A 21,994-nucleotide genomic window follows, 5' to 3' on the forward strand; every position below is an offset into this window, starting at 1 on the left:
ATCATGCTTGACCGATATTGCTTCTTGTAGGAAAGAAAACAGGACTTTAGTTTGGTATGAAAATGTACAACTTATTTTCAATTACAGCTCAGATTAAAATTACTATTGTGGCGGTTGCAATAATAAATAAATCAAATGACACCGTTTTATTACATACGAAAAAGTTTTAATTTTCAACATCTGCAGTCATGGTACACCAGCAATGGTTCAACACAACCCCTCAACAATAATCACCTTGTGATATTGTGAACACAAACATGAACTTCAACAGCAGCCACTCCATGTAATTATGCTGTGTATTTTAGACCCATTGATAAAAACAATTTAACTTAATCTGTGAAATCTTAATGCGCATAGTTAAGTAAACACATTTGCCTTTCACATATTAGTCGCAAATATGTGCTTGCATTTTAAAGGTGTCAGAAGCAACAAAAACGTCTTATGCTATGCATCAATATAAACCTCTCTCCAAAGCAAGTACTATAAGCCAAACAATGAATGAATGTACATGCCTCATCACAATTCTGGATATAGTTTTCCTTTGTAAAGATTTAAACCTGATGTAATAGCACACTGGGAAATCCATAACTGAATTTAAGCTGTGTTTTGTGATGTTAATATGATCATTGGTGGTGTTAATGGCAGATATACAAAAATTCTTGCAAAACTCGAACATTGCCTCTGACACAAGGGAGATGACAAAAAAATGGAGAGCACATTGTCAATGAGTGTGTTTTAAGGTTTTTTTTTCAACTGCTAAAAACAAAATAACTACAACTTGTACACCAGTGTGGGCTTAGAGACACTTCAGTTTTTAAATAAAAAAACACGTTTTAAATTCAAGCCGAGGGTTGCTCCAATTTCACAGATATAGGCAGTTTGTTTTTGGACGATGGCTGTGATGTAAATGGGACACGAAAACAGTTAGCGGGGCGGGGGGGGGAACGGCCGGGCCTTACAGAGAACATGCGAGTGCTTTATTTGTTGGAGCGGCGTGTGGGCTCGGAGGCGGTTGGGGGCGGTGGTGGCCCACGTCGGTCCAGGTCTTCCACGTAGGACAAGATCATCTTGCGCCGATCTTCAGACGCGCACTCCAGCACCAGGTAGCGCTTGTCATTCTGCAGGACCTTCTCGATGTCCCGCAAATGCTCCGTGTCCTCAATCATCCTGCGTGACCTGAAAACGGCAGACGTGCACGCCACGGATATATATATTGTTACTTATTTATGAAGCAAGGCCTCATACCCGAGTGTCAAATTCTTTGTGGAAGGGTCCTGCATTGAGATCTTTAGCAAATTATTTTTTGAATAACATATTGCATGGAAGATTCCTGGAGTTCCCAGAAAGAACCATTTATATATACAACTGGAAAACACTCAAAGGTGCACATAATTTGTGTTCATGAAACCCATTTTCTGGGCTGGTATCTTCTAGCCACTCAAATAAAGAGTGAAGTTTTATAATTATTTGTTCGCAAACTTCAAAATATTACATGTCACCAAATCTGATTGTTCAAACAACCGCAATTGGCAAAGCTTATTTATTACTAACCCTACGTTAACGCTACTAAATTATTACGTTCCACAAATGTGTGCAGTATATAAATAGAATAGACACCGTTTATCCGTAAAAACAATTTCAACTCTATAAACATCTCTACGATAACGTTGGTGGTTATTATTTCTCCCCTCAAAATGTACAAGCAAGAAATACATGCAAAATATGAAACTCCAAAAGCAGGAATGATAGGCAAGACCCATAAGAAGGTTGAACCCGTTTCACCAGCACGGTGTGAAGAGACATTGGACCTACCTGTAAGTGATGAATTTGGTTTCCTTCAGTAGATTTCGGAACTCGGCTTTGGCTGCAACCATTTTTTCTTTAATGTATTCGTCAAATTCACGTTCCTTTTTCTGTACGAGTAAATACAGGAGAAACAGCAGCGGGCCTTAGAGTGTGTGATACATTATGACACAATGAAGTCCAAAAACAATTATCATGTACACAATTTGAGCAAAAGTGGAAAAGAGTTCAAATTGAAGGTTTGCTCACCCGGTCACTGGATGAAAATTTTGAACACCGTGGGTCCTCCTTTATCAGCTTTCGGACTTCACGCCATGTGGACGTCAACGTTATCTGCATCAATCACACACACACATACTCACTGTCAGTCGCAAACCATGTTAATGAAACATTAAAATAAATTCTTCTTGGTTCTTTCGGTAAAGTCACGTAGAAGGGAAGTAATAAAATAATAAAAATAAAACACAATAAAATAATTCTCACGACGTTTCGGCCACAACGCAAGCAGCCGTCCTCAGGTGAAGAACATGTCTGTCGATAAGACAGAGTCTAAATGACACGTCTTAGGCTTGGGGTGTCTATTTAAGCTGTGAGGGAGGAGCAAGAGAGCCTTGGCAAAAGAATTTGCATTTGAAGAGGAATTTAGCATATTTATGGGAAATGCAGGAATGCGAATAGTGCTAAATTAAATAAATTCTTTAAAAATGTATGAGTGTTTAGATGTTTTAATTTCCATTAAATCACGCAAACATTACCTATTCAATTTACTACGTCAATGGGTTTTTTGGGAACAAAACCATATTGACCGACTCTCCTAGAATGAAGATGGTGTGATCTTAAAGTTGATTCTGGATTGCATGTGGAGCCACTGGCAGTCTTAATAAGCTTACATTTTTCATTCTCGAATGTGGCAATATGCTGCACGTGACGTGAATGTTTACTCACCTCCGAAGTTTCATCCAAGAGCTGCTTGAACTGCTCCTTCTTGCGCTTGGACAAGGCATCAACGTGCTCCTTGAACAACTTCTCCTTCTCGCTACGGTCCAGTAATGAGGCCAGCTCCCAGCGGTGGTCTTTGCGTAGCGATCGCCGCGTCTCATCCCAATTAACCTCTGAAGAGCGCACCTTCAATAGCAAATAAGATGCAATGTTTACGCTACGCTTTGAAATAATTTATATCACGAGGTACACTTATAGCACTTCAAGCCTACAAAGCTGGGTCATCAAGTACATATGAAATTCTTGCTCTTTGGTTCTTTCGGTAAAGTCACGTAGGTATAAAATAAAATAAATCACGACGTTTCGGGCGCACCACAAGCGTCCGTCATCAGGTGGGAAAGCGTGGTCGCTGCTGAGGCAGACGGTTTTCAAAGGTTTGAAATGGGTGTAGCCCAAGGGTCAAAGAAGTGGCCGGGGCTAGTGATGTTAATTTGAGATATTAGCAGGTAACTGCAGAAAAAAAAAGCGGCCTCCTCGACGAGGTCACAGAAGTGGCTATGTTAATGTGAGAGATTAGCATGATGTTAATGTCAGAAATTAGAGGGCATGGAAGTGGCTATGTTAATGTGAGAGATTAGCATGATGTTAATGTCAGAAATTAGAGGGCATGGAAGTGGCTATGTTAATGTGAGAGATTAGCATGATGTTAATGTCAGAAATTAGAGGGCACGGAAGTGGCTATGTTAATGTGAGAGATTAGCATGATGTTAATGTGAGAAATTAGAGGGCATGGAAGTGGCTATGTTAATGTGAGAGATTAGCATGATGTTAATGTCAGAAATTAGAGGGCACGGAAGTGGCTATGTTAATGTGAGAGATTAGCATGATGTTAATGTGAGAAATTAGAGGGCATGGAAGTGGCTATGTTAATGTGAGAGATTAGCATGATGTTAATGTCAGAAATTAGAGGGCATGGAAGTGGCTATGTTAATGTGAGAGATTAGCATGATGTTAATGTGAGAAATTAGAGGGCATGGAAGTGGCTATGTTAATGTGAGAGATTAGCATGATGTTAATGTCAGAAATTAGAGGGCATGGAAGTGGCTATGTTAATGTGAGAGATTAGCATGATGTTAATGTCAGAAATTAGAGGGCATGGAAGTGGCTATGTTAATGTGAGAGATTAGCATGATGTTAATGTGAGAAATTAGAGGGCACGGAAGTGGCTATGTTAATGTGAGAGATTAGCATGATGTTAATGTGAGAAATTAAAGGGCACGGAAGTGGCTATGTTAATGTGAGAGATTAGCATGATGTTAATGTGAGAAATTAAGAGGGCACGGAAGTGGCTATGTTAATGTGAGAGATTAGCATGATGTTAATGCCTCAGCAGTCACGAAAGCTTCAAATCAAGATTCAATTCTTGCTTTTGGTTATCACATTAGAATTTCCAAAAGCTCAATAACTGCTCTCATCGGCTTCTTTATTTTATACGTTTGATATTGATACGCTTTAAATATCTGCTATAGGCATAAGTATTCTGTTGTATTTCCCATTAGCATCTCTACAGAATATTATTTCGCGAGCTTGTTGAATGTGACTTGCTTTTCTAGATTATTTTGTGCGTGACTTTGAAGCCTTCACTTTTAAGTTCTTTAATCATACCCTGTAGTTTATTTCCATTGGTAATAAGATGTGATTAACATATCCATTTATGTTAATGTATAAATGTATCCAGTCTGATTTTAGGAAAAACATACTTTTATAAAAGACATTGTTAAAGGCAATCTCGCTATCAAACTCATCTTGTGATTTATATTGTTACTGCGTTAATGTAATCTCAGTGTAGATGTTCTACCTTTATAAATGGTTTTAATAACATCTACACAATTTGTATAATGTTTTGGTTTTTGAGACCTTTAACGATTCATCTATTTCCACTTCATCAAATTCCTTTTTATAGTCTATTTGGCATTCATATCTCATTGATAGTATATATGTGGCGCATGGAAATCTAGTTCAATCGCTTGGCTGATTGACCTTTAATCCCACCATTATGCGGTTTCTATGATTCTCGAGAAAAATTAATGTACATGAAAGGGTCTGTAATCCATAAATTCAGTTTTGTCTTATTTTTTGTGAATATAATTGAAGCATCAATTTACGATTGCGGTATTCCATTTCTATATTAAAAAATTTGTAAAGGTGCCGGTTAATTTGTTCCTGATTTTTTTTTAATGACGTTCATACAGTTATTTAATCTATTTTGGGACTTTTCCAATTTTCATACCGCCAAGGGCAATGGCTGCTCATTCAATTGTGCCATCTGTACTTTCATACTCTTAATCCCAAAATTATACGTTCTCTGGGGTATATGTAATGTTCTACTATATAGATCTGTGTCTCATACATACATACATGCATATACATTTTTTTGGTCACATTGCCTTCTCAGCTTAAAAATGAAAACTTTCCACAGGGCAATGCATGAAGTTTGTTTTGACATTAAACAAAAACATGTATGTGGCGTTACGTTATCATTCCCTTTCAAGCCGCACGTAAGGAAAGGCACAAATTGGCCGTCAATCGAGCCTCGGCGATGGGAATGAGTCATTTCACCATGTCGGACAGGAGAGCCTTGAAGTGCTGGATGGCTTCCTCGCGCTTGTGCTGCTCCCGCTCGCGGTCGATCTCGCGCGTCTGCTCCGATCGCGCCTTCTGTACCTCGCGCTCTCGCTCACGCAGGCTTGCCTCCGTGCGCGCCTGCCGCTCCAGCTCCCGCTCGCGCTCAGAGTCCCCGGCCTGTGCCGGGAGAACACATCCCCCCAAAAGTCGTGAGTGGCGCTCTAGCGTACGAAAACTGCAACGGGGCGAGCTTGGACGTTTCGTCAAAAACTTATGCAAACACGTGAAACTCTGAACATAAGTGAGGCAAGCTGGGACTACCATAAATACTCATGGAAATATTTGGAGTGCACTAGCATATATATATTAACAATCGAGACGATTAGAACGTTACATAAAGGAGATAATGACTGAAGACTCCAATTCTCTTACTGTAGATTAGTTGGGGAAAACCAGCTTATATTTTCATGAGATGTTTCAACTACAGTAAAGGGATTATAGTCTGATGGAGACTATGATTATTTTGCGGTAGTCTCATTTATTAATATATGTTGTTAGTCGTTGTCAAATGAAACTTCGCTGCTCAATAACCAACGCAGAACATTAAGAGCACAACTTGGGCACTAAACGTGATTTATCGCATGCTACCTTTGCCAGTTTTTCGACATGCTGTCGAAACCACTCCTCGCGCTGGCCAGAGCTCTCGACGGCCTGGAATCGCATGTCACCCTCCATCCTTTCCCTTGCCTTGGTCCAGCGTGACTGCCCGTCCAGATGCTGCTCCATCAGCAGGCCGAAATAGTCACCGCGCACCTATCCGGTGCGCCGCCAAAATAAAAACAAACACAAGACGTACAGGGGTCAGTGCATGCAGAAATTGCCTTACTGTGCATTATGAAACATCCACCCAGCCAAATCTCTTTACGAAAACATGCAAACACACATTCCAAGTTAATCTTGTGTTCCTCTGCTGTTCACTTTTAATATGTTCGAATGATGGAAATGTGTCCACAGATAATTGTATGGTTTTTGCAGTTATGGATTTAACCTGGCCATGGACCGACTGTTTGTGGACATTTTTGTTTTAGCAAGCACACAAAAGATTATCGGAGTCAAAACAACAATATTTAACATTTAAAATATTTAACAAACGTGTATTTGTTATAAAGCCATATCAATTTCAGAGAAGGATAATAGCAAAATATAAAAAAAAAACGTGTCCAATACACTGAATAGAAAAGAGAGTGTAGTACCAGTGTTGTGGGTGGCTACATTCACCACACAGACAACGTGCGCTCCTCACTAGGGAAATCCACAAACTGCTTGCGCTCGCTCAGTGACTGCGGTCAGACTTTAACCGAGTGACAGGCCGCACAGCACATGACTGCAAAGATCTCTTCAGCCATGGGACAGAATAACACAAAACGGTTATCAAGTTATTTTGCATAGAAATTCTTTAAAATCGTAACGCAAACATCATTATACACAATCATGTTAAAAATTACTTTAGGGAGCATCAAATCGCCGCACTTACATCAATGTGCATGGCAAAACATTGGAGCATCGTCGGTGTAATCCACAGGGCTTTGCTGTTTGTTGACAAGTTACGATAAACAAATCATTATAAAAAGGACATGTAAAAGACAAAACGAATTAAACATTATAAACAATGTATTGAATACAAAGAATATCCGTGACCAATGCTGCACCATAGTTACTCTATTTAACTACGTTTGCGGTAAGACTACCGTCATAAAAAGAGTAACGGAACCACATTCGTGGAACAAAAACAGCATTATAAATAATAGTAAAGGATCCTACTTTCTCCATTTTGGACTTGGCACTTTCCTTCTCCTTCTTCTTCAAGGCTGTGACATATTCGACGAACAGAGCTTCGCGATCCTTCATCTTCTCCACCGCCTTGAACCGCGACTCCTTCCCAAACTTGGCGGCAAACTCACTAAAGTTCGACCTGCAGCGTTTGTTTTTGCATTGCGTTACATAATGTACAAAAAACCACACGTACAGAGCAAGGTGAACATCATTGCATATCTAAGGAACCATCTGCAAAAACATGGAAAACTCACAATATTAAAACACACTGACACATACATGCACAATCTGTTAAACATATGGAAATATAGGCGCAAACTGTGTTCAAATTGTGTTGCATATTTAGAAAAGTCATCGTTAAAAACATAGTTACGTCCTTTCCAAAGCTCAAAAGAAAAATGACACACCTGGATGTCACCTTGGTATCTTCGAGTAACTTCTTGAAGTCGTCTTTGATCTGCATCATTTTGTTCTTTCGTTCCTTCCTCTCCTCCTCTGCTCGCACTTTTACAAACTCGTCAAACGCCTGAAACGAGAGCACATCGAGATCTAGCTTGTTAGCTTGAAAGTAAATGAATCGATCAGCAACCATAGTAGTTGTGTAATATACTAAAAAATAGTATCACAATCACTTACCTGTTTGCGCTCTTTTGGATTCAAAAGAAGGTAGCGTGGGTCGAACACCACTTTGTGGAGTTCTTTTTCCCAAGTAGAGAAAGCAGAAACCTACACACATAAAAAGTGTTTTTATAATTCTAGGATGTTTAATACTCAAAAACACTGAAACGTGCTGACATTTCTGTAAATCTGAAAATCAAAAGTATCGAAACACTAACGTGTTTATAAGGAAAGAAAAAAGATGCCAAGTAAAAAAACATCTCGTCATTAAATTACCAAAAAAATATACGAATGCTAGCACAATGGTGAACATTCCAGTCATGACGCCAAGTGGAAGGAAAAGAGAATGTGAATGCAATACTGGCCAGTTGCACAATCACTCCCTCGCTTACCCCTCTCTGCAACAGCATCTCACTGAACTGCTGACTTCGTGTCTCCTGCGGTAGTGTGGCCCTCTCCCTTGCCGCACGGATCTCCGCTTCCATGGACGCCTCCTTCTCCGGCTCCGGCTCCTCCAGCCTGTGTGGCCACAAACATCAAGAGGTATACCTTTTGCTCTCACACAAAACTAAAGTTATTTTCATTTTAACATGTAAAGCCCACTGAGCTATGTAGCTCTTTTTCAGAAGCGACCTGGCCACAAATGAGAACTCGACGAAGTGGCTTACCATGTGTAAATTTATAGCAGCCAACTATTCTAAACACACGTTTCTAAATGTGGAAGGAGAAACTGGAGGATCTGGAGAAAAATCCACGTGACCACGGGGAGAACATGCAAACTCTAAATATACAACAGAAGTCAGACATCGGGATCGAACCTATGACCTCCTGTATACCAGGCGAGTTAGTTAACATCTCACCTGGTATAACACAAGTCCTACGTTTACTCGCGACATACCAAAACGAGGCCGCAAAAATCACTCACTTTCTCTTTTTCGCCTTATTTTCTTCCTCCAAAGGCTTTGGTTCTTCAACCTTTGGCTTTTCTTCTTTCTCTGCAAAAAAGTTAAACAAACAAGCATTCATAGCAGGAAGAAATTCATCTGTTGCAGGATATGAACGTTTATAAAGGTAACATTATCATCAAACATGATCCATCCAACTGATAGATGAATGCCTCCAAAAGTAACCACATCTCTCCTGCAAGGAAAATAATCCAAGGTAACAAGTTACTATTTTCACATCAACCTCTTATTTTTGGCTTCCGTTACAACATATATATGACTGGTATTATTAGGTTGTTACATAACACTGACAGAAAGTCAAACATTCATAAAATGCATTCCTGATTTAGTGAGATAAAGCATCAAGTCTTAAGGCTATTTTTTCTATTTGGGTTCAACATTGAGATGTTCTGCCACCATAAACTATACAAGTTTTGAATGTGGAAAAACTGCAGACTACAAAAATACACACACCCATGCATACAAGATTCTAGCACTAAAATGGTCCATACATAAAGGTCAGGAACCCATTTGCTGTACTGCCATCTTCTTATTCAAGTCCAGTGGGTTGGGGGAGTCACAAAACTATGTATTTCATCAACCCTGGTCTCCCAAGCGCTGGATTACAAGCGGCGTATACCACCTTGCGGGTAGTTCACCTGGTGGCTTTTCGGGCTCCCTGCCCTGTTTGTGCGGGGGACTCTGGATGATCCTGTCCACGTCCGCTCTTTCCACGAGCTCCTCGGGGCGCTCCCACATGGAGAGGCGTGTCGTCGGGTTAAAGAAGAAGACTCGCTCGTCACCTGTCCACACCACACACCTGCAGGGCAGGGCACCAACAGCCTCACCGTCATGGTGTGATTGTATTTCAGTCAACACCACCACACACACTACTAACTCGTAGGCAAGTACACCGACGCGACAGGTTTTCTATTCTCTCATTTATGTGCGTGACAACAACGTGTCAACAGGTATGTTACCCGATACTTGTCATGTTACATTTTGTCAGTAAATAAAGATTATTAAACGTAGAATATAAATTAATAACGAGGTCCAACTCTCTTAGAATATCAACCCCCTCTAAAATTGATGGTTACAACCAGACAGCTTTTTGGTTGGTTTACCACACATAAATGCAATGATCAAAATGTGCATATTAAACTACATTGATAACAATTCCAGACAATGTATATTACTGTACAGGAAACAACTATAAATACCGCTCCAGATTCTGCCATTTTGCACCGCAATTTCTTATGAAATTAAGCAAGCCGCAAGGCACACCCATGCCAAAATGTATTCTTTTCTTCATTTCCTATGTACAAGCAACATCTAAGTCTGTGATGTGAAAACACCATTTTCACCAGTTGAACGACTTACCAGAAAAGAAGTCAGCCTTAATGAAACAAAGCGATAGAAAAGGATTAATTAATCAACCCGTTCTAATCGCTTTATTTCAAAGAGGCCGCTTCCGACGAGAGAGACTTTACTGATTAAGGGAAACTTGTTTTCACATCACCAGGCAAAAAAAAATAATTACTACGATATATCAGAATATAAAGTTTGAGGGAAATAGAGTTATACCATGGGAGGTGGGTGACGGAAAGCGAGCTCGTTATACCATGGGGTGCCCGGAACCGCAGTCGTAGCTATGGGTTTGGCTTTTTGTGCCGCTCTCTCCTCTTCTGTCAGTTCCTCCTGCTGGGGCTCCGGCTTTCAACATAAACACGAGGACATTAATGCAAGGGGATACAGACACTATACTCCACGGAGCTAAATGCATTCTCGTGAATTTAGTTTAAAAAAAAATATTCCAACAACTCCATGTCCATCCACTGCTGCAAGGAAGCCATTAACACCATGGCGTGTCAGTTACGGGGAAACTTAGACCATACTTCACCATTTCTGGACAATAAGGGGGAGCCAAGATACAGATATCTCTTACCACTGATGTTAGCCGTAGCCGGAAACTATATATGGGTTATTAATTTTCTAGAGCAGTGGGCTATTGTTGTTCATTGTTTAATTTTTCTTTTGTTCTGAGTTTTGTGATGTTGTTTCAACTGTTAGTTTACAATTGCTTTGTGAAACAGGTCTCACCTGGTTTAAAGTTGTTGTTGATGATGATGAAAATTATTTTGAAACATGTGAATTAAACAAGTGCATTAGATCAAATACGTAAATAAATTCCTTGTTTTAAATCATCAGTCTCTAGATGACAAACTCAAACAAGCACGTGTATGTTAATATTTTTTGTAATACAAAAACCGGCATGCACAAAGCAATCTAAATATCTTCTTGGTTCTTTCGGTAAAGTCATGTAGAATGGAAATAATAAAATAATAAAAATAAAACATAATAAAATAATTCTCACGACGTTTCGGCCACAACGCAAGCAGCCGTCCTCAGGTGGAGAACAGGTCTGTCGAGAAGACAGAGTCTGAATGACACAAAGTCTGAATGACACACCCCAGACTTACCTGTTCTCCACCTGAGGACGGCTGCTTGCGTTGTGGCCGAAACGTCGTGAGAATTATTTTATTATGTTTAATTTTTATTATTTTATTATTTCCATTCTACGTGACTTTACCGAAAGAACCAAGAAGATGAATCCCTGCAGTCACGAAAGCTTTAAATCGAAATTCAATCTAAATATACCAAGACAGAATACGTAAAAAGAGAAAAGTGCGACGATGCAAGACTGGCCCCCTCACCTGCTTCACCTCGAGTTTTTCTGTCTTCTCACCGTCCACCTCCATGTCTTCTCCATCCTTTTCCTTTGGCGACTGCTCTTTCTTCTCCGCATCCTTCTCTTGTGCTGAAACAAATAGTCAATGAGTACACAGGAAACCCCCACATGCTCCGAATATGCAACACACAACACCCAAGGCAATACCTCTTCAACTCGTAGTTTTTTTTCCACATTATACACATAACGTAACAAAAAGTGAAGCGACATAATAGCTACTACTACCGTGACTTGTACCAGTGATAAAGTTCCCAATTGTATATGCAAATAGACAACTAATTTTATCGAGTCACTACACTGGATGAGGACCTCCCCACACCATGTGGGGCGTGGGGATTAAATGACCATACTTCACCATGCTGGTCAGTGTGGAGTGAAGGTGGGGAGCACATGTGAGAAAAAAGATGTAGAGCACAACAATATACAGTAAAACCTTGGATTGCGAGTAACTTGGTCTGCGAGAGTGTTTTGCAAAACGAGCAAAAATGCTAAATAAATATTAATTTAATAAACGAGCAAGGTCTTGCAATACGAGTAGTACATATACGCTTTGTCTGCCGAGCGTCACGTGATCACAACTGATATACGAGTGCTTTGATATACGAGTGCTTTGGATTACAAATACGTTTCCGGAACGAATTATGCTCGCAATCCAAGGTTTTACTGTATATATTTTGCTGCACTGCCCTCTGCTGCCCACAAAGGCAGCCCCATCATTCCGGTTATGTCAAAGTCATATTTTTAGAAGAAAAAGGCACTACGAATGTTACAGCACAAAAGAGGTGGTCATTCAATGTTAAACCTAATTACTAATGGATGTTCCTGTTTAAACTGAAACATGTTTTAACATCGTCAAGAAAGTGGAATAGACACTACCCACCTATGCATAATACAGCAATATTTAATGCCACCGCCACGTCCTGCTGCCTCCATAGATGCAATGCGTTAATAACGAGCCAGTACGCTGCCACCTAGATTTATCTGACCAACAAATGCATCGCTTCGAACATAGCACGCCACTACATGATTTTTTTTTTGACAAGTTGTGCCAGCAGCACTTCAGAGGATCACGTTCTCGGAGCACAAACAGTGTTGCTCACCCGAAATTATGGAACGTGGTGATTGAGATGTATCTTGGGCAGAGGCTCACCCTTCTTCTCCTTCTCCCTGAGCTCGGCAGGCTTCTCCCAGGTGGACTCGAGCGTACGGATGTTGTAGTAGTACGTGCGCCCATCGGCCGTTTTGTGCTCTGTCCACTCAGCCGATGGCTGGGGCAGCACGAGGCCTTGCGGCGTGGAAATGGCCACTGCCACGGCCACTGGCGGCGGCATCATGGGCACTAGTGGTGGTGGCATGCCTGCAATCAGACCTATACCACCAACAGGGTTGTAAAAGACTGTGTAATTGTACTACAATGTTCCAACACGAATCGATTACCATGAATAATTAATACAAGTTTTGTACATGGTATTAAACAAAAATAACCTGTGATAACAGCACTACATTTTCAATAACACTGCTTAAAGAGGAAAAAAATATCACAGGTAACATTTCAAGCAATGGCCATTTTTTTATTAGCAAAGAACATGCAGTAATTTTCATACAAATTAAAATGAATTGTTCATGTGCGCATGTAAGCCGCTTACCAGGAAGTGGGAGATGCATTCCTGGGATGGGAATTCTGAAAGGAGGCACCAATCCTGGAGGGAAGGTTGGCATGGGAGGTGCCACCACTGAGATCGTGGCCCGTGTTGGAGCTCCTGTCTGAGCTGATAACCCAGAAACAGTGTGGGTAATGGCAATGCCCGTCTGGCTGCCTGTTTGGCCTAACCACATTCACCATAAAAATGACATAAGACCCAACATTTATTAAAATACAAAAATAATTTGCGTATGGGCGTCAGCTTATTGTACAAAGGCTTCTTTCAACGGAAATGGCCGAGAGAACACCGTTAGCCATAACATACTTAAAATGTAAAGTTGTCCCTGCACACTTTTAAAGTGTATGAGAGCTTACTTGCTGTGGTCTGTACAGAAGATGCCCGTGCAGTGTTACTTCCAGCTGCAGAGGCGGTAGGAGACGAGTTTGGAGTTGGCAGCAGACCAGGTGGGGCATTCCCTGAAGGAGTGGGAAGAAGGCCTTGCTGGGCAGGTGTGGCAGGGGTGGGCAGCAACGCAGATGGAACATGGCTACTGCTGGTTCCTACGGCTGGGCGTGACATACTTGGGCTTGCTGTATTAGCGGCCGTGCTCGCGGGTTGATGATGGAGAGCCTGGTTCTGTTGGACTCCTGCCTGCTCCTGACCAGCGGCTGTTGCACGATTCACTGCCGAGACTTGTCCTGCAGCCGCCACTTGACTCGCCAGTGCTTCCATGACCATCGGAAGCTCCGACTGTTGCACAACCTTAACTCCATCTGGCTTCGTCCAGCGGGATTCCCTTGTCCGTGCATTATAGAAGTAAGCCTGGAAATAACGAGTTAATCAGACGTGCATTATATCCAATGTTTGGTTGTGAAAAACTAAAACATGCAATGAGAGGAAATGTTTGCATATATAGAGACAAAAGTTAATTTCTCCACAAAGAAATATAAAAGTCCATCAGTCTACTGGCCCTTCAAACAAAAGGTTTTACAGGTGGTATTTATTTAATCAGGCAAACTCTGGACTGGTTTCAACCTTCTGGGTCTCACCAGCAGTCTTGCCTGTTAAACAAATGCTGTTATTCTACAAGACATTATTTGGGAAAAAAAGATCTACATTACTCTACGTTTGCATTTCATAAATGAAAGTGCGTATATTTTTTTAGAGCCATACCTTCCCATCAGGAGTCTTATTTTCAACCCATATCTCCTCCACTGCGGCATTGAGAACCATTGCCGAAGTCGCCACCAGCCCAGGAGCGTGGGATGGCGTGGAAGTTTGGCCGACAGATGTGGTCGTTCCTGGGGCCTGTGTGACCACGTTCTGGGGCTGAGTTTGCGGCTGCGTCGACGTTTGAGTTTGGTTAGCAGCTGCCAAGGGCGTTGGTACACGAGCGCCACCAGGTATCACTCCAGGTGGGAACAACATTCCAGGGGGCACCGCCATTCCCGGATGTCCCATAAACGGTGGTCTCTGTGAAATTTGGAGTTCGATCAGCACATTGACACTTCTGAAGATTACTTAAAATGAAAGCAGAAATCTGATATACATCAAAATATAAGTGTACATGTACAGCCTTTTTGCCAATCCACTGCTTGATGAGGGCCTCCCCAGGCTATGTAGGCTATGGAGTTATTTGACAATAATTCACCACTGGTCAATGCAGGTTGAAGGTGGGAAACAATGAAAATACAATCCAATTAAATGTTTTTCTGCACCGTCCAATGCTGCCGACCATATAATAACACAATAAGTAACCAAATAATTTTTGAAAGATTATGAAACACTCATATTATTCTTTTTCATAAATTGCTTCGGCACTAATGATGACAAATATACTTGCCTGCAGATGAGGTGGCGGTGGTGGCATGTGAGGAGGGTGCATCCCTCCCGGTGGCGTCATTGGCGGCATGTTCGGGTCGAAAGGCGACCGCGCAAATGGATGCATGCCGCGCACCATGCCGAAGGGAGGCGGGGGTCCCTGCAGCAGTGGTGGTGGGGGCCCACTTCTTATCCCTGCCCCTGGGGGGCCACTTAGAGGTGGGCCTCCGGGTGGGAGGCCGCTGGGTGGAGGTCCACCAGGTGGGGGTACTGATGGGAACCGTGGAGGCTGCAACATCCTGGGACCGGCGTTTGAAACTCTGCATGAAAAAAAAACACCAGATATTAAAACTTAATGTAAAGTGCAGCCATTTTCAAACAACCGTTTCAAGCATCCCCGTGACGTGTCGGTCATGGAGGTTGCTTCACCATACACTTCACCATGCTGGTAAGTGCAGGTTGGAAGGGGAGAATCAGGACCGGTTCAAATCTCACTTGCAACTGATGTTAGCCGTGGTAAGGATTATAAGGAATTAAAAATGTTATTCATATACTGCTGCTCTAAATTATAATCATCGTTATCCTTCCTCCACTCCAGGGTGTCGCTGAGTTGATCAATGTATTGTACACAGCATTCTCCACAATTTTTTAACCACCTATCTTGTCTCACTCCACAATTCTCAGTCCTCACAACAATCTTCCAGTTTCACACTCGGGCTGTACCACTGTATGCATTTTATAATTTTTTTAGTAGCCTCTTTTCATGCGTCCATACCATTTAAATCTTGGCCTCCGGACATGTAATACAATGTCCTCAATAGCCAACATTTTCGTAAAAAAATATGTAACTTAGTTCCTTATAGTTTATCCCACAATACTGTTTGAAAGCCTATTTTCTGCTGCTTCCGCTCCAGTCCCTTTTTTCATAATATATGTATCTGCCGTATATGTCAGCAATTGTACTATAATCAGTCTAAAAGAATCTGAGTCAACTTTAACGATAGTAAATATATATTTGTGTTCAATATTATTGATTTCTCACGTGACAAGAGCTGTTTTTGCTCTGCTTTCTATTTCTTTCATTGCTGCCCTCTATTTATTTTGCCATTTTGTTGACCCTGGTCACTTGCAAATGAGACTATACTGGTGACTCGAGTTTTCACCTTGCTTAACAAAATAATTTTTATTACTTCCAAATATACTTGTGCAGCTGACCTTTGAAACTGTTTCCCTCTTACGTTCTCTTTCTATAATTATTTCACTATCCCCTAGGATTTTCATTGCGAAAAATTGTGGCACAAAAAAAAGAATGCTTTTCTGAGCTGCACGCTGGATAATGGGCAATGCAAAACCAGCTATGTAAACAAATGGACATACAATAGTGGACGCAAGCGATAGTTAGGGCTACCATTTGGCAACAGCGCTACTTTTAAAATGCAACATACGTGCAGTACAAACCAAAAAAAATTAATGAATATAATAGTAATTCACCGTTACGAAGGAGTGAGGCGAGTACGTGAATAATCACATTGACTAACATACGCCTCCATATTCTCTCGACTGAACGCACGGTTGGAAATCGTCGCCTTTCCATTGCTTTCATCACCACCACCCATTGGGTTCATCCAAGTCCGGATGAAGGCCGCCACCATCTCTCGCGATCTACCATGCGCCTGTACCAAAGCTGATTTCATTGCTCCATCTCCAAGTGCAACGTGTCCTCTCGTACGCCACTCCACACCTGTAAACCCCTTATCAGTGCCCACCTTATTACAGACCATTTCAGACCTTATTGGTCACCCCGGACCCTTACAAATCTCAACGTTCATCCTACAAAGTGCCATCACGAGGGAGAAACACAAATATATATTTTTTGCCCGTATTGAAACGGCTGTACGCCGTATGGACCTGAAAACTCAGTTCCTCTCTACAAGAATACGGATTTTCCACTCGGTAATTTTTATTGAACATCGGCCACCATCCCTGTCGTAGCCCACTTTTCTCAACTGTTTGAATTATGGCATAAACAACCCACCGCCCCCCCCCCAATGCTTTACTTGGTGAACTGTCTCAATTTATCAAAAACCCTCAAAGGGCCATCACGTGGCAAATAAACAAAGGGGATGACTGACAATACCGTACCATTCATTGATGAATCCCAAGAAACCCGAGATGTAGTACAGTACCCGGATACCATAACCCAACTGCCCTTACACACCTCCATCCATTCGCATTCAAAAACCCAAAACACCTTTCCTCGCACGAATAATAACAAGGCTACCAAACTGAACAACACGGATACAGAAGCCATAACAAAAGGGAATAGACTAAACAAAAGCGCGCCTTTTGTCAATATATAATTAAACTTATTATTATCACCCATAACCTCCCAGGCCTCCTTATCCTACAACTCTCCAACCCTACTCCAAAAAGACAAACATCCCCGTACAGCATTAACAAACTGTCCGGCACGGGCAGCACCACCCACCCCCGGCTGCCTTTGTCTCCCTCGTGGCGATGTTTACACACCGCACCAGGTACTCATTTGAAGCGGAGTCTACCTATGGGGAGGTCCAGGAAGGGTTCAGTTAATCGTGTTTGGTTTTCACCGTCAGCGGGAATCAAACTCGGGTCCCCGGCTTCGTGGTGCATCGCGATAACCGCTCCATGACCAACCCTCCTCCATTCCCCTAATCTCCCCTTGGCACGAACCACCAAACATTCCTTTTCAAATTTCCATGTATCCAACCTCTCCCCCCCCTTCCCCCAATTAAACATGCAGTTGCCCATCTTCTTAACACCATTCTTATTCCCTTCCAACCCCCCAATACAAGCTTCTCACTCTCATCCCATCCAACCTCACCCGACCTCACCTTCCCCAATCAATGCCTCTCCAAACCCATTACAACCCTCAAATCGTCCATCTTGCCCATCCAACAACTCGTCATCTATTTCCACCCCCTCAACAAACACACTAAAAACCCAATCGCATTTCCCCCTCTACTTTCGTTTGCGTGCATGCCCCACCCCCACCCAAATCCTTTCGTCCACCATCCAACTCATCCCCGATCAATGGGATCGACCACCCCACATACCACACCACACTCCCTCCAAGACAAAGATGCCCCGCGTAGCCCGTTAACAAGACTGCGGTGGCAAGTGCTGTTAGCAAGCACTCTATGAAGTCCGGCACGGCACACGAAGTGGGGGGCGTGTGGGTGGACAACAACCACGCCCGACCGCCTTTGTCTCCCCAGAGGCGATGTTTACTACGCACCGCGCCAGGCACTCGTTTTGAATTGCCGTGTCGACCGAGGGTAGGGGAAGGGGGTGGGGGAGACACAGGACCGGTTCAGCGACTCGTCACCGGTGTTGGGTCACCGTGAGCGGTAACCGAACTCGGCCCGCATGGTTCGCAGTGCGCTAACCACTACCCCACCGCTCCCTCCCACCACCCACGCTGCCACGACCCCATTTGCTCTCCTCACGTCCTACGCTCGTGAATCCTTCTTCACCACCTCCTCCTTCCCGTTGCTCACCCGGGCGCTGCGTTGCCACCGACGCCTGCCCTGCCCGCGGCGGCGGCGGCATCGTCGCCGCCGGGCCCAGACGAGGCCGCGTCTCCGTGCATCTGCGCGTTTTGCGCTCCACTCGTCACCCTCGCGGCAACGAAGTCCGCCATGGGGCTGTCCTGCGCGCCACGGTCTGAAGGACCCCCCCATCGACACCGCCTGCCTGCCTGCCTGCCTGGCAGGGCGACCGTTCAGTAGGAATTTTTTTTAATGTTTTTTTTTTCAGTTCACGACGGACAAATGTTAATGCTAAAATAGTAAATGGCTACGAAAAAATTAAAATTGTGTCGTTTGATTCTATGGATGTAGCCCACTTGTATTTTTCTCCGCGGCGTGTTTTGCAGGCATGTAATGTGAGTCGCTCCCGCCAACGGTGATTTATCGGAATGCGATTCGCAATCGATTACAGAATCTATGTTTTATTTCGTTTCTTTTTGTCTAATTCGTTCTATTCGTTTACCCTATTTCTATTCTCCAATCGGCAAATAAACAAGCAAGTCCTCATATATATACTGTAATGTATATCGTTAATAAATAAACCATTTCTACACGATACGGCTTACGAATCGCAATGTAGAAGAATCGAAATGTTCGGAATCGTTACCCGTCGATTTAGGAGCCTGTTAACATTTTGCATGGGGGAGGGGAGTGCGGAGAGGGGGGGGCAGCTGCTGCCAAATGCTCGCACGCGATTGGTCGAGTGGCGCCAATAACACGTCACGTGCGCAGTACGAACCAATCAGCGGCGCGAGGTTTTAACATTGTGGGGAATCTATTGGCTCGATCATGGGGGCCCTCCTCGTGGCTTGCTCATTGCCAGCCCTGAATCAGCAGGAGGAATCCGATGAGCTGTAAAGCTCTTTTTCAGATGTCCAAGAGGGGCACAGGGGGTGGGCATCGGAACGTTGCAACAAACAATACAAAACACGATAAATAACTAAATGTATATACAAATAAAACCATAGATTTTTTTTGTATACTACCAGGAAAAGCCCACTTAAGGTATTCGCTTATTTTTTAGAAGCCACAAATTAAAGTTAAACAAAGTGGCTTAACAACAACGCCCAACACAGTCCTCAATAACGACGCGAGGGTTTAAAAGGGGGGAAAAACATGACAATTGGCAACGTTTCGTGAAATGACCCTTCTTCATAGCACATGAATATCATTTTACATGCTATGAATAAGGGCCATTGCTCGAAACGTCACCTATTGTTTCTCATTTGAAGGGCACGCGCTGCTATTGAACGTGTTGAGTTGCTTGTGCATCGCTGCTAACGCAGCTGCATAAAACAATATATGGTATTGGTTTGATACTGTACCATTTATTGGCTTGGTAATTTAACGTCCCCTTCATTATAACAGCGTTTGATGTGATACACAAAAAAATAATTTGGTCATGTGAGTGTAATTGCGTTGCTGGAGCCAACAGCTGATTCCTTTTTTACATCAGTAATTTTTTATGTGGTTAAAGTGGGCAGGGATTTCATTATTGAAATAATGATTAATGCGCAGCAGAACTTATTTTGTACATTTAAAATAAAACACTTAAACCCTCGGTAATGAATCATGTTTACATGGCCGAAATACTCTGGTGTATTAAGGCTTCAAGGTAAGAGGTTCACATTTGCTTACAACAATCTCTAAATGCACCCAATCACGTTAGATCTTGGAAGCTAAGCAGCATCGAGTCTGGCTATTGCAATACGTGGATGGGTGATCACCAGGGCTCGCCATGTGGGACTGGGATGTGACCAAGAGATGGAAAGTGTTGAGTGCCACCTCGCATGTATGGGTTTTCTCTTGGTATGTTTTCTCCCACACGCCAAAACACCCCAATGCAATAACCTAAAAAATAACCTCGAGACTTATTGGGCCTTCTCTGGGTAAATAACTGGAATTATTCACGATCATATACGGGAGTAGGAGAAATGCATTAAGCATCCAGTGTTGAATAAAATAACCTTCAGAGTATTTAGGCAATGCATCGGAAAGAGAGGAAGACACAACAGAGAAGGGCTTGATGACTACATACGAAATTGGTGCCAGAAAGATGTGGCACTACTTGAGCATATTGGCATAAGACAAATAACGAAATGTGCAGTGGACACCTACGCAGGCTATCTGCCTCTGGATCGTGACGATGATTTGGGCAATAAAATTAAAACTGATGATTAAATTACCGTGTCAACCAAGCAGGATTGAGCCTAATGATTGAATTTGGTGACCGCTATGCACAACATCACAACAGGTTCTATAGGTATTCTTTGGGTCTTTCGGTAAATAGGTTCAAAGAAAATAATAAAAACACTACGACGTTTCGATCGCAACACAAGCGGTCGTCATCAGGATAACGTGGTAGTTTTTTGTTATTTTCTTTGAACCCATCTACGTGACTTTACCGAAAGACCCAAACAATATGAATTCCTGCAGTCACGAAAGCTTTAAGTCCCGCGTCTGTACTCTTAGGTTTTTTTGGTAAAGTCACATAGGTAAAACAATAATAGTAATAAAATAATAATAAATGAAAATAAATCAATTGATTATAATAAATGAAAATAAATCTATTGATTTATTTTTAATTTATTAGAAAACAATAAATTTAAAATCAATTGATTTATTTTAATTTATTACTATTAAAATCTATTGATTTATTTGTAATTTATTAGAAACTAATAAATGAAAATAAATCAATTGATTTATTTTAATTTATTATTTTAATCAATTGATTTATTTTCATTTATTATTATTTTATTTCTATCATTTTTTTACCGAAAAAATTATATGAATCCTTGCAGTCACGAAAGCTTCAAATCCCGCGGCTGTGCCACGTGGTGGTGGCCAGCAGAGGGCAGTACAAAAAAAAATCCACTGCACTCTCCCATTACGTCCCCAGCGCATATCTCTACCCGCATTCGTTGTAACGATGACCAGGGTGGTGAAGTATGGTCAAAGTGTGTTACTGCACTGTGTTATCCTTTAGTGATTGAGAAAAGCACTTGAGTTTTCAATTCCTTACCAGTGCCTACCTTATATCACACCAATTCAGACCTAATCGGCCACCCCGTGCTGCTTATAAATCTCAACGCTCATCCTACAAAGTTCCATCACAAGGGAGAAACACAAACAAATAGACACATTTTAGTTTGTCCGCAATGAAACAACCGTACGGGTGGTTGACGGCTATGCATCTGCAGTGATTAATACCGAAGGTGGATACAGCAGTTTAGCGACAAGTCAACGCGGCACAAAGAGAACGTCAAAGATAACGCGAAATAAAAAATAAAACCTCGCCGCCACGTACACCGTGACAACGTCAAACACTGCGCGGGATGAACTTCTTTCGCACCGTACGCAGCCATCGAGATCGCATTCACGGTGGTGTTGGTGGTGGTGGGGGGGTGGTGAGAATCGATCGGCTGTTGTTGACACTTTAATATTGTTATT

At 42.3% G+C, this 21,994-nt stretch overlaps 1 protein-coding gene across 10 annotated transcripts; it reads right to left on the reverse strand.

Moving 5' to 3' along the window:
* Nucleotides 1-147: 147 nt before the first annotated feature.
* LOC133345536 (transcription elongation regulator 1-like) lies at nt 148-21,871 on the reverse strand. Of its 10 annotated transcripts, none has more exons than XM_061556396.1 (21): nt 18,515-18,708; nt 14,998-15,295; nt 14,328-14,627; nt 13,736-13,976; nt 13,529-13,630; nt 13,158-13,211; nt 12,662-12,907; nt 11,477-11,580; nt 10,384-10,475; nt 9,422-9,582; nt 8,744-8,813; nt 8,211-8,337; nt 7,837-7,926; nt 7,608-7,726; nt 7,189-7,339; nt 6,016-6,180; nt 5,362-5,544; nt 2,749-2,928; nt 2,053-2,136; nt 1,813-1,913; nt 148-1,176 (listed from the first exon to the last, which is right to left on the reverse strand). In XM_061556396.1, the coding sequence occupies exons 1-21, from the start codon at nt 18,655-18,657 to the stop codon at nt 978-980; spliced, it is 3,210 nt and encodes a 1,069-aa protein (XP_061412380.1). In that variant the 5' UTR covers nt 18,658-18,708; the 3' UTR covers nt 148-977. The 10 variants fall into 10 exon arrangements, with proteins under 10 accessions (XP_061412380.1, XP_061412374.1, XP_061412372.1 ...); XM_061556390.1 differs by having other exon boundaries at nt 13,158-13,337; XM_061556388.1 differs by having other exon boundaries at nt 13,158-13,280; nt 13,529-13,976; nt 18,515-18,710.
* Between the last annotated feature and the right edge of the window lie 123 nt (nt 21,872-21,994).

The sequence above is a fragment of the Lethenteron reissneri genome, chromosome 22, assembly GCF_015708825.2.
Source record: "Lethenteron reissneri isolate LAM-NWPU_2019-01 chromosome 22, ASM1570882v1, whole genome shotgun sequence".
NCBI lineage: Eukaryota > Metazoa > Chordata > Hyperoartia > Petromyzontiformes > Petromyzontidae > Lethenteron > Lethenteron reissneri.